Consider the following 13,660-nt stretch of genomic DNA (forward strand, 5'->3'; position numbering starts at 1 on the left):
TGGGGAATTATTTATGGTGGAGGCTTACACAGAGGTAAATTGTGTTCTTTTAAAAGAAAATTCTATTAGTAAAAGCAAGGCACAGAGGCGTACTCCTTTGATCCCAGCATGCCTGAGGAAGAACCAGGCAGATCACTGTAAATCCAAGTACAGCCTGGTCTACATAGGTAATTCTGGGCTAGCTGGGGCTGCAGGAAGACCCATCTCAAAAAAGAACAACAAAAAAAATCCTATTGGAAAAAATTTACAAAATATAGAAATATTAGTTGTAAACTCATCAGTAAAAGATTTTCTCTTTCTCTAAGATCATTATAAAGAAATAGCCACTTGATCGCATCCAAATCCTAGTATAAAATAAGTATATTTAATATCCTTCAAGAAATAAATGACAGTGGATTACACGCAGTGAGACAGGCCTGTCATCCCAGCCTTTGGGTGGTAGAGGAAGGAGGACCAGGATTTCAAGGCCACCTTGCTCTACACGAAATCCATCTTATAGCAACAACAACAAAATAATACAAATTAAAATGATTTTTAAAAAATATGAAAAGGAATTTGAAAATATAAATAGCAAATTTATTTAAGACAAATACAGAATTTCTAAGAACAAAAGTATAATTATATTCCTAAAACCATCAATAAATAATTTTATAGCAGATTAGAAGCAAATGTGATCTTCTCAATTTACATGGCTGCACATTAATATGGGAAGTATAAATACATAACTGTGTGTGCATGCATTTATTTGAATATTCATAATTATACATGAAAACCAACTATATGTGTCATATGAGTGTTGGGGATACTAAAACTCATATCTGTTATGATTATCTTGTTACTTCACGTCACCTTAAAATTTTTATTTGGTTTGACACCGTGCATCTTAGAACATACTTCAGAGCTTCTGCTAGGCATTCTACTGCTTATATTGCTATTAGGGGTCATAAGCCTGTTTCTCTCCTTTATCAAACATTTTGCTCAGATACTTTCTTATTCTTGTTGTTCTTATCCATGACCTCCATTTGACATGAGCAAAGCTGTGTGAAATTTTAGGACACTCTTGTAAGGTCATTTCAGCTCCCACACCAGTGTTAGACTCTGAATGGTTCCACAAACTCACAGGTTAGATGAGCCACCGTCAATCCAGTTCCATTTCTTCTCCTGTTTATCATATGATAATCCTATCCAGTAACTGTTTCCATTTACCTGGGATCGAAGGCGGTCCTGTAAAGGAAATAAAATCATCTTATGATAAAGTTCTCATCTGTGAGCTGACTAAACAGAACAACAGGAAAGGGCAGGGCTGTTCCTGTCAGTTCTCTGCTGCCCTGTCCTCTCTCCCCTCAACCCTCCATTTTTCATTTTCTAAAGTGATTTTTCCATTGGTAGAACAGGTAAGTCAAAATTAGTTTCTATTTCACAAGTAATAAGAGATAAAGATTAGGTATCTAATAATTCCTTAAGCAATTTGTGACCATGACTTCTTTTTTGAGACATGCTCTCACTCTATAGTCCACTCTGGCTTCAAATTTTCAATCCTCCAGGTTCTGGCTTCCAAGTACACAGGCAAATCTGCCTCATTGTATTATTTTGTTACTTTAAAGAAACATTCAAACTCTTGTTCCAGAAGAATAAGGGCTGTGGGGAAGTGGTCATTGCATCATCTTAAGGGACAGGAAGGATCATCAAACCAGATTAAGATGAAAAATGCATATGAAAAAAGTGCATCAAAACTCCATTTTTCACAGAGGAAACATTTCAGTTGTTCAATGTCCAGATGATATAAGAATAAGAAGGAGAGATATTTGTGACTTAAATATCTTATAATGTGATTAAATATGGTATCACAATGCTAAGAAGTCTAAACTTTTTTTTAAATACAGGTTTTAATTTAACAACATTACTGCATCATTAGAAAGTAATTTCACTATTTGTGATTAATAATTATTTTAAGTTATAATTTTTAAAATCTTTTAAATTTGGGATATTTTTGCATCATTTTTATTTCTAAAGAAATATAGGTTTCAAGATGATCCTTGCAAGTTATTCTCTATAAAAACATATTCTGGGGCCATAGAGATTACTCAGTGATTAAGAGCACTGACTATTCTTTCAGAGTACCCAGGTTCAGTTCCCAGCACCCACATGGCTGCCAACAACTGTCCGTAACTTGAGTTCCAGGGGATCTTGACACTTGTCTAACATCCTCAGGAACTGCACGTATGGGTACACTTACATATCTGTAGGTAAAACACACATACACAGAAAATAAAAATAAGTAAATATTTTTTAAAAATCACCTTCAATTTATTTAGTAATAAATTTAGAACAGTTTGGTATCAAGGCCACTATATTGTCTCTTCTAGTAATTCTGTTTCAAGGATAGACAATTTTATACAGTACTTAAGAATACTGATGACGTAAAGGTTATGGATGGATGCAATACCACCATGGGGCTTACTGGTGAAACCGTCATGACTTCCATGGTCTTTACTGTCATGCCTGTTTGCAGATAGAACCACAGAGGTCAACTACTTTACACAATAACTGGCTGGTAAAGGACAGAGACTGATGTCTTCCTAGCAACCTCACATCTGGTTTCTTGATAGTAACCCAGACTTTTCTCTGTGGGGTTTTAGTTATCATTCTATGAAGATAAATGATGGGTGATAGCAGGCTGAATTTGCCAAAGGTTTAAACTGATCCAATGAAAGCATGCTTCTCTGTGAGACTCTCTTGTAGACTCCTTTAGAAGGGAGGCTATTGCAAATCCCAACTGCAACCTTATTAACCAGGCTTATCATAATAGATGAGGTGTGTGAAATGCTTACAAAGTAGCAGGCCAGAGTCTCTTGGGAGAATTAACTGCCAAATTTCTGCTTATATTACAGATAAAATACACAGCACTTGAACAGTCTTCTTTCTAAACTCCTCCCTGGCCTCATCATCTTACTATCCAAGGGTAACAGAGTACAAGAAAATAAAGTGTATTTAGAGTCTACAGTACCTGTTCATCACTGTCATCGATTTTCAAAAGGGATAAACTGTATTTGTGGCAAGTCTGCCTACATCCATTCCACGATTTACTGCCCATGATAACATAATAACATTTTGTGCCACAACAGAACCAATGTCCTTCAACGTGTTTGCCTGTAACATTGAAGATGAATCATTAGACTCTTATCTGGTAATCTGTTAGAGCAATGAGTTTATTAAGCCTCTATAACTAAATAAAATCTCACAACTCTTAAAACTTAAGCTTTTCTCATATCTTATAACTCTCACAAATCAAAATTCTAGAGTGCCAGGATTCTCTGCATGCCCATGTCCCATGCAACATTGTTTATAAAAGCTAAGATATACAAAAAAATTCAATGTCCAATCACTGAAAAGAGGGTAGAGAAAATGAAGCATAGCTACATGGAAGAATATTATTTACCGTTGAAAGGAAGAAAATCCATCTGGGAATGGTCAAGCACACCTATAAACCCAGTCTAAAGCAGGAGATCAGCACCATTTTGAGTCCAGACAGCCCAGGATACAGAGTTAAATCTCTCACCTCTCTCATAAAAAGAGAAATCCTAACATATGTGAGAATGTGTATGAACTTGAGAAAATAATGCTAAGTAAAACAAGCCAGGCACAAGATAATACTTCATGATTCCATTCACAGGAGGTTTCCATTCACAGGAGGTTTCTATCATAGCCATAATCTAAGAAACAGAGGCTTAAGACACTCCATACTAGAGGTCGGTACATCTGGACAGTTTTAGCTCAGACAGTTTCAGTTACACAAGATGATTAAATTTTAGAGATCTGCTGTAACAGAAAAGTTCTCCAAATTCTATTCACTTAAAATTTTGTTCAGATGTATGCTAAGTGTTCTTACCATAAAAGGAAAAAAAGAGATAGATGATGAAGCATTTGAAGAAGTTAGTCTGTTTTCCTGATTGTGGTGATGGTTTCACCGGTATGTCTGCATTCCCAAACTTATGAAGTTGAATACATTACACTATGTGCCATTTTCTTGAACAATAATACCGCAATAAAATTGAGATAATTCTGTGATGCTTGGGTTAACAACAGTCTCCTAGTTGACTCTATGTCCAGCCCTTGTTTTCCTAGGTGACAAAGTAGCTCAGTCTGGTTTTGAACTTGCTCTGTACCCGACGATGATCATAAACTTGCAATCCTCCCGCCTCAGTTACCTAATTGCTCAAATTATAGCATTATGCCCTTTTATACAGATAACAAACTTATTTTAAGATTATAAACTAAAATATTTTTATTTCAGAAATGCCAAGAGGATCATTTTAGGAGTTTTTTTACTTTCATGTATTTTATAGTGTACCAGTTTTAAAATATTATTGATCATTTAATAGTGAAGATAATCAATTCCTGCTATCATAGAAGAATGAGATTATATGCAAAGCTCTTTGTAAACTAAATCCTGAACAAATGATGACTAATTATTGATTAGTGAATTAAAGATAACCAGCCACTATGCAAAATAGAAAAGTTTATTGATATTTCATATCATCATCTCTTGGGCATGATTAGTGGCATCATTACAAGCAGCTGCACAAGGGTGGACGCTATGATACAGCTAATGTATGTGCTGCAGAGAGGATATTATGGTCACAGGTCAACTATCTGAAGCAAAGACAGAAAGAAAACACACACACACATACACACACAATTATTTTCATAATTGCACTCATATAAAAGCCTTTGAGCCATTTTTACCCTAATTGTTTAGTAAATATACTCTTACTGACAGCTTCCATATTCCATGTCACAAACAAAGTGGGAGACTGAGATTTGATCACAGGAGCAAATTGACCTGAATTTTCAGGGGAGATGACACAGTATTTCATCTCCTACAGGCAACGGGAATACCAGACTGGCCCTGAGTGCTAGAAACTATAAGGTTCTACAAATCTGAACAGGTTTGCAAGGCTACAGTTCTCTACCTGAAAGAAGGAAACCCCTTACATTTAAGAGATCCACATTGCCCATGAACCCACAGGTCACGAGCTCATACATTGTATGTTACGTCTCAAAGCTTTGAGAGATGAACTAATACAAAATATATTTAGTATTTTATTCAAGATTTCCTCCATACCTGTAGACTTTAAACAGTTTAAAATGATCTTATTGTTCCCATGACATATCTTCCTTTCTGTTAGGTTTTTGAGGTTCTCATACTCTTTAGACTTATTTTTCAACATTTTTTCCTTTAAGTTCATATCATATTGCAAGTTGAGATACTTTTCACTGACGTTTTCCAGGTTTTTTTGAAGTTTATTTTGTTCTTGATCTGAAATTATAGCAGATATAAAGCACAAGAATGCTCATAAGGAATAAGTACTGATATTTAAAGTAAAAGAAAAAAACCTCGTGTTGACAGCCAACACATATGTTACTTTCATAGTACTGTAACATTTAGAAAATAACACCTTACATAACTCATCATAAAAATAGAAACATCAAATTTTTCACTATAATAAACTTAACTTGTGAAATAAATATCTGAATAAAAAATATGATGAAAATACCTTACTTTTCATTTCCTTCATTTTTTTTCACAGTTAACACAAAATTTTCAAATAAGTATAAATAAAAAAATTCAGTCTGTTAAGACTTAATATACCATGAAAATCTGAACTAAGAAACAGTTTTAAAAAATGATAGAATTAGTATTGGAGCAAGTCATAGTAGGAAAAAGCACAATCTGGCTATGTAATTGTATTTGATCACAGCCTATTAGTGATACTCTCTAAAAATGTAAGAATTCAAGTACAAGATAAAACTTAAACTAAAGATCTTATAACATGCACATACAGATTTATTCTTTTGCCTTAGCCAGTCTTTAAAATAAACGTAGGAAAAGATCTAAAGAAAACTATAATTTCTTTTGAACAGCTGTTCCTCAAAGAATGTTTATATCAGATTCACAGTGATCTGAGCTCAGAAGGCAGACTATCACTCAGTCCTCTGTTATCAGAAGGAATGTGACTGTGCGTAAGGTAAATTGAGGCAGCTGATCACTGCCCCAGAGTCATCTGAACAGGTGAGAGGAAAGGACACTACGATGTGCCTAGGAAAAGAAAAGTGAGCCTCTGAGGATGTCGAGATCCCGCTGGCACATCCTGTGATTATAGACCAGACAATAGATGGCACTTGTTGGTAACTACACAATTGGTGTCTAATGTTCTTACTTAAACCAAAAAGATGTATTTTATTTACTCACTCTGTGTCACAAACACTACTACAACTGCCATCAGCAGAAGTAAACTAAGGACCCCGAGAGCCACGGTGACACGATGCCAGGGCACTGTGCACTCTTAAATAAACAAAAGAAAGCAAGAAAATCATCACAAGGGAAAGAGCTTGACATGCCATTAACCAGGACTTGAGACAACAGGGCAAAAAAACAGACAATCATTTGTAAAATTTTTCACAGATCCATCCTACACACTGACTGAAATTGCAGTGCCAATATTGTAGATTTCTGGCTGACATCCATCCATCGTGGAAAGTCTATGCACAGGAGCAGTTCCATAGGATTTCATTGTTTTATTGTTCACTTTGGTCTTGACCTCTCAGTCTTCCCCATTCAGCTTCACAAGCAGATAGAATGACAGTCATGTGCTGCCTGGCCTGGGTCTATAGGATTCCAATGGTGCATCTTTCACAGAGCATGGAAAACAATAGGTCTGATGCCTGTAGGAGAATCCAAACTAGAATGTGAGGTGTGCATTCCACCAAGAGACCACAACCAAGCACACAGAGGAAGGAAAGGTCAGCAAATGTTCTTGAAAAATTTGTAGGCAGTAGTGGATACTCTGCAGCAGAACTACGGTAGGGGCCCATCATAGAAATCAACTTACTGTTCTTTTCCACAAATTCTACTTTCTCTAGACAATACTGCGTTTGTACTTGTGCATTTGAGGCCTTTAGAGCCTGAAAGCCATACTTTTGATCACCACCATATAAAGAAGCATGTATTCAACTGATAGTTTAATTGTGACAGTATTTGAAGGGTAGATGGAAATAAAAAACAGAAAACAGCTCTGATTCAACGATTTTGGCAGCTTTGTTATTATTAAAGTTTGATAAATAAGACCCTTAAAACATCTTTGGTTCACACTGGGTATGGTGGTGTGCATTTTTAATGCCTGTCTTAGGGAGGCAGAGGCAGCTGGACCTCTCTGAGATCAACAGTGGGATGGGACTAGGGAGACCCTGTCAAAAAACCACACACACACACACACACACACACACACACACACACACCCTCAGTTCAAGTAAAAGCAATTTTTTAGCACATACTTTTTATTTCTTTAAAAGAGTTTGTCAGGAACACTCAGTGTTTTTTCAGAGTCTACTTTGTTATTTACTTTAAAGGGTTCATGAATTTTTCTTGACTGGATTTGAGTAAAAACATCCTCATGGTCTCTCAAATTCAAAATAATTTATTTACTTCTTCATTCGTTTTCTTAAAACAAAAAGACCATTGTTCTTCTACTCTGGCCATTGTGTACCAGCCGAGAACCAAATGTGCAGGCAGGATGCTGTTTTCAAACATCAAACATGTACAGTGTATAAGAAACAGAATTCATCTACCTTTGTGGTCAGCTTCTCTGGGTCCTTCAGTATCACCGGATCTTACTCTGTTCTGTATTTCTGAAGAAGACTGTAGAAATCTCACCGTTGCGTAAGTCACCTCCTGGTTGCTCATCTTGGGAGTAAGTGAAGCTGTGTTTGGTATAAAACTCTTGCCTTGATTTTCTGTCTTTAAAAGGTTAAAATATTGGCCGGGCATGGTGGCACATGCCTTTAATCCCAGTACTCAGGAGGCAGAGGCAGGCATATCTCTGTGAGTTCAAGGCCACCCTGGTCTACATAGTGAGTTCCAGGACAGCTGGGGCTACAGAGAGACCCTGTCTCAAAAAGACCAAAAAAGGTTAAAATGTCAACGTTTAGGAACATACCAGGATCTGATGCACTGGGAGGTAAGGGGTGGGTTTGCTAAGGGATTACTAATTCCTTTATGGATCTGAATCATATGAACTGAGCCTGATTTATGCAAGATGTAAAAAGTCTTTTGCTATTATTTATATCATTTATACTTCTAGTTGTCACAATAATTAGGAAATGTGGAAAGAATCTTAAAATCTGCTAATAAATCATTTCAATTATTGACAGAGCCAATTTTGTTCCAAATACTCAGCCTACATAAAAACATCAGGGAAAATTGGTACCACCTTAAAACACGGGAACAGTTTGTTTTGTGTTTTCTTTGTTTCGCTTTTTTTTTTTTTTGAAACAGGATCTCCCTGTAGCCCCAGGTGGCCTGGAACTCACTATGTAGACCAGGCTGCCCTCCATCACACAAAGATCCACCTGCCTCTGCCTTTCGAGTAGTGAGATTAAAGACATGCACCACCATACCCAGAGAAACACAGAAACACGTTTAAACTATCAATTCAAATACAACATTCAAAACTTTCTGAAAAAATATCTTTTTTCAAAACTTTTACATATATTCTGATAAACACGTCAGTATGAAAATGATCTTGTAGTCTTTTGAGTTACGGATGTTTCTACCAGACTTTCATAGATGCTATCTCCAAAACCTTGTTTAAAGGTTAGTACTGCAGGTGATTAAAATTGTGAATTACAAAGTTTGATAAATAGTTGTTGAGTTGAAGCCCAAACACCTGTATTTTTAATTCTAAATGAGTCTATGTATATGAACATTTCGTCTACAATATTGTAGTCAATGATGTTTCCAGAGCTGTGTATGTAAAAATAAAATTTGTCGATAGGTTTTCATTATCTAATGTCCATAAAGGACTCATCTGATAAGGGATACCAATATAGAAATAATTAAATAATACATACTTATAATTTGCATTTATTCTTATATTAATCAGTATGAGAAGGCGAGGTCTAATAATCAGGTAATATGGAAAACAAATTGTTCATGTATTCCTTTCAAATTATTTTAATCTATGAAATTTTCTAAACATTTCTATTTTTCTTAATTTCTTTAGAAAGAGTCTTTCCTATCAGAATTCTTCAAGGTAGGTAAGATAATCTGTAAATCATTCAACCCAATTCAAAAGTCAGTAACTCCACAAATACCCTCTTCCTCGTTCTCTTAACTCATTAAAACCCACAGCACATCAAGGAAGAGAAAAAGCCTCTTCATGAACGTGAACTCCAGTTTTCACAGAGCTAATGCTGTTCTCACAGGATCAATAAAGACAGCTTCCCTGTCAATCTCACTTTCCTGCCACACCGTCTGGATATCTGAAGTAATAAAAACAGCTTTTACCTGAATCTCAGCCAGGCAGCGATGCAGGTGGAGAGAAGTGGTCCCAGTGAGGACAAGCAGGCTCTGTGTCCTGAACCCCTCAGAGGCTCCAAGGTGAAAGGCAGAAGTGCGTGGCCACTGACTGATCCTCCAGCACAAAATCTTCTGCCCCTCCACGTGACCAAAGTGAGAAGAGGAAATTATGTGATGAAAGCTCATACTGTCACAGAAGTCAAGACGGTGACCAGCTACATAGTCCTCCATGAGAAATAAGTACTTGACGTGTGCCAAAAACGTTCAAAACCAGTAGATGAAGACTGAGCAGATAAAGGAACATGTCTTTAGAAAAAAAAAAAAAGCACCAATATCTTTAGCAGAAATCGAAGATGCTTACAGGAAAACACTAGGAAGAAATGCTGACTAAAACATTTATGTATTTATATGTATGTGGAAGAAATGGTGTGAGTACGGTCGTCATCTCCACACTTTACCAACTGTCAGAGATTCTCTGTTATTTAAAGAGATTACTTCAGTTTTTTGAAATATGTTTATTGCAGCTCAGTATACTTTAGGAATGCCTTTAAACATTCACATTTCACTGTGAAATTCTTGCTGTATTCTTCCAGGTTTTTTTTGTTTTGTTGGTTTTTTGAGACATGGTTTCTGTGTAGCCCAAGCTGGTCTGGAACTTGCTGTAGAGACCAGGCTGGCCTCAGTCTCATAGAGATCAACGTGCCTCTGCCTCCTGAGTGCTGGGATGACCATGCCGGGCTTCCAGTTTTTTATCTATACATAGTGTTTACTGTGGAAGTTGGTGTTGGTCCATATTCAGTGGTGCTGGGCATCAAACTCAAGGCCTTGGGCCTGTGAGGCCAGTGCTATACCAGGCAGCCACAACCTCAGTCTTTGGGGTTTGTTTATTTTAATGTTTTTGTTTTTGTTCTGAGTTTTTTGTTGTTGTTGTTTGTTTTTTAAACACAGGGTCTTGTTATGTCACTGAGAATGGTCTCAAATTACTTTGTGGCACAGGCTGTTCAAACTCAGGGTCCTGCCTCTGCCAGTTCAGCACCAGGATTATAACTCTATACAACCATGGTTTACACCCTGGTTTTGATCAATTGTTTTCTAAGTAATAAGCATTTCCTCATTTTATAGATATTCAACTACACTTTCCTCCAGACTACTGCATGTTCTCAACATAGGACCTACTCTAGGCTGTGTCTCGTCTGACCTGCTTCTATCCCCTTACGTGGTCCTTAATCTTCTAGATCTCTGAGTCACCACTCAAATCTGCCACTTGTCGGCACATACCAGAGGTCAGCCAAAATACCATCCAGTCATTAATTCATCTCAACAGTATACGTACAGGTCCTTGGATGGACTGTGGATATTCAGAACTTAAGCTTTTTAAAATCATATGTAATTATTAACTACTTGTATATATTATAATTTAGACAATTACAATCCCTTACTTTTGAATTCTTGTCATTTACGATATTTTTTTCTTTTCCTGTTTCTTTTTTCTCTTTCTTTCTTTCTTTCTTTCTTTCTTTCTTTCTTTCTTTCTTTCTTTTATTTTGTTTATTTTTGTTGTTATTATGAGCTTAAAAACGATTTGGTCCATAGCCTGGTGAGATGGCTCAGCAAATAAAAGCACTTGCTGCACATACCCAACAACCAGATCTCACAGTAGGTTAGAATCATCTCCCAAAAGTGGTCTTCTCACCTCCACATACATGCACACACACACACACACACACACACACACTCATACACACCCCACTCAGAAGCAAGGCACTCATACATATAAAATAAAAATAAATCCTTTTTTTCACAAAGAAAAGTCAAAAACAGGTGACAGTGCTTTGGAAGCACCAGGGGGAGGGAGCTAAAGAACAGAAGAGGAACTGGTTATGTAGGCAAGACTGACACCCACTTCTCTGGGCCCTGGCTCAATCCCCTGCTTGTTCTTCCTTTACTGACACCTGGACAACCTTTGCCCATCACTCTTCAGAGGCTTCCTCATCCTTCAGTGGCCCCTGTGTCCCAGCTTCCCTCCAGACTACTGCATGTTCTCAACATAGGACCTACTCTAGGCTGTGTCTCATCTGGCCTGCTTCTATCCTCTTAATGGTCCTTAATCTTCCAGATCTCTGAGTCACCACTCAAATCTGCCACTTGTCAGCACACACCAGAGGTCAACCGAAACACAGTCCAGCCATAATTCATCTCAGCAGTGTAAGTACAGGTCCTTGGATGGAGCGTGGAAGCTTTGAGAATCCCTGCTGTTAGGCATTTCCTTTTCCACCCTCTCATCCAGGATTAGAAGATCCCAAGCCTTGTCCTTAAACCTAAGGAATAAATAGTTATTGTCAGAGAGGATCAGAGGTAATCTATGGTTGAGGAAATGGCAGAGACACCACCATCAGAGGATGGCCCGTGTCATGCATGACCATTTTGAAACCTCCCCAAACTGGCAGTGGTTTTGTCTCCCTTTTCCAAAAGAAGAGACCAAAGGTAAAGTAACTTACTTAAGGGCATGTCTTTGCTACTCTTGACCTAGCTTTAAAATAAGGAATTTCTCAGTACATAGACAATGGACAGACTATAGACTCAAAAGGGCCTGGATTTTCAACAAAGATGAAACCATGAGTTCCAAAACGGAGGAGACACTTCCAAACTGGAGGAAATACCAGCCTGAGCTCCTTGATGACTTCAGCTAAGTCTCCATATCCTCTAAGTCTTGGATTCACCACAGCACAATGGCAGTGCTAGTTCCCTTCATGGTTGATGTGAGGATTAAACAATGTAAATAGTGCTTGACTGTAACCTGGCAAATATGTGGTAGGCTTTTATTGAAGATTAAATCGTATTATTGGAAGTTAATATTCAAATCCTTCTTAGTAGTAGAAATTTGAACAAATGACTCTGAACGTTCAAGCCTTGGCTTCTTCACTTGATCACTGAGGGAAACACAGTCCTGGGATGGTTAAATGAAAGGAGCACTATAGATAGGATTTCCTGGAATTCAAAAAATATATTTGCAGCCAGATGTGGTTGCACTTGCCTTTAATCCCAGTACTCAGGAGGCAGAGGCATGCAGATCTCTGTGAGATTGAGACCAGTCTGGTCTACGTATCGAGTTCCAGGCCAACTGTGGCTACAGGGAGACCCTATTTTTAAAAGACAGACAGACACACACACACACACACACACACACACACACACACACATATGCTTGAATATGGCTTGTGTCCATCAAAATTTGTGTTGATCCTGGCACGATGGCACACTCCTGTCATCCCAGTACTTGGGAGTCTGAGGCAAGAGTTCCAGGACACTTTGGTCTACACAGTGAGTAAGTTGTCAGCCTTAAGTACTAGTGAGACCCTCTCTCCTGAAGAAAAATATTAAGCAAAAGCACAAACTGCACAAAAAGGCGGGCCACCCTTCCTGCTCTCTTGCCTCTACACACCTGTCTGCTCGCTGCCTTCACACAAGATGAGGTGACCAGGCCTTGAACCTTCCAGCCTCCAAAAGCCTAAGACCCACACTGAGCTCAGTTCACTGTCCATATCACAGCAGGTGTGCAGGTCTTTAGAAGAAGATGGCAGAGATCTACATGAGCAGGATGAGGAAGTGGGAAGTTTACAGCGATGAGCCACAGCAGCTCTGGAAAATCCACCTTGTGATTTCAGATCTGGGACTTACACATGATGCTCAGATAAATATTAAGTACATTGAGGTATTTTTAACTTGCATCCTTATCTCTGGTGACAGGATAGATCATCTTCGGGATGGAGGCTAAGCATTATGTAGCATGCTTCTTCGCATGTTTTACATACTTTGCCTCCTTTGACATGGCTTAGTCTGCAAGCATGACTTCCAGACCTGCTCTGTCCATTACTGTGACCACAGTGTATACAGGAGAGAGGGGGCCAAACAATGCATTTTGTGAATAAGGAGGAAAAAGGTAAGAAGAACTGACTATAGGATTTTAACTTTAGCTTTAGAAAGTCAGACAATACAAATCAATATAAAGTCTAATAGTGTAGCAGCTCTCTTTGAGCTCTATTTGCTGCTTTATGTTATTAGCACATATTAATTATGTCATCAGTATGTTTCGTGATGACATTTTCATATGTATGTAATGTATTTGTATTGATCTTAAGGTCACTGATCTCTCTTGTCCACCTCCTATTTCTGTTGAGCTCCTTCCTTTTTCTGACTGGTCTCTCCTCTCATCATAATGAGAGAGAGAGAGAGAGAGAGAGAGAGAGAGAGAGAGAGAGAGAGAGAGAGAGGCCTAAGAAGTTTAGAGTTCTTTATAAGAAT

General features: G+C 37.8%; 1 protein-coding gene across 1 annotated transcript; it reads right to left on the reverse strand.

The window, feature by feature from the left end:
• Nucleotides 1-1,120: 1,120 nt before the first annotated feature.
• LOC103738752 (killer cell lectin-like receptor 2) lies at nucleotides 1,121-9,422 on the reverse strand (the record flags this gene model as incomplete). Its single annotated transcript, XM_008838875.2, has 6 exons — nucleotides 9,347-9,422; nucleotides 7,630-7,744; nucleotides 6,254-6,346; nucleotides 5,126-5,320; nucleotides 3,008-3,150; nucleotides 1,121-1,224 (listed from the first exon to the last, which is right to left on the reverse strand). Coding segments are annotated over exons 2-6 (650 nt in total), but the record flags the coding sequence as incomplete, so codon positions are not given.
• Nucleotides 9,423-13,660: the final 4,238 nt, after the last annotated feature.

This window comes from Nannospalax galili, unplaced genomic scaffold, assembly GCF_000622305.1.
Source record: "Nannospalax galili isolate Female #2095 unplaced genomic scaffold, S.galili_v1.0 scaffold859, whole genome shotgun sequence".
In the NCBI taxonomy this organism is placed as follows: Eukaryota; Metazoa; Chordata; class Mammalia; order Rodentia; family Spalacidae; genus Nannospalax; species Nannospalax galili.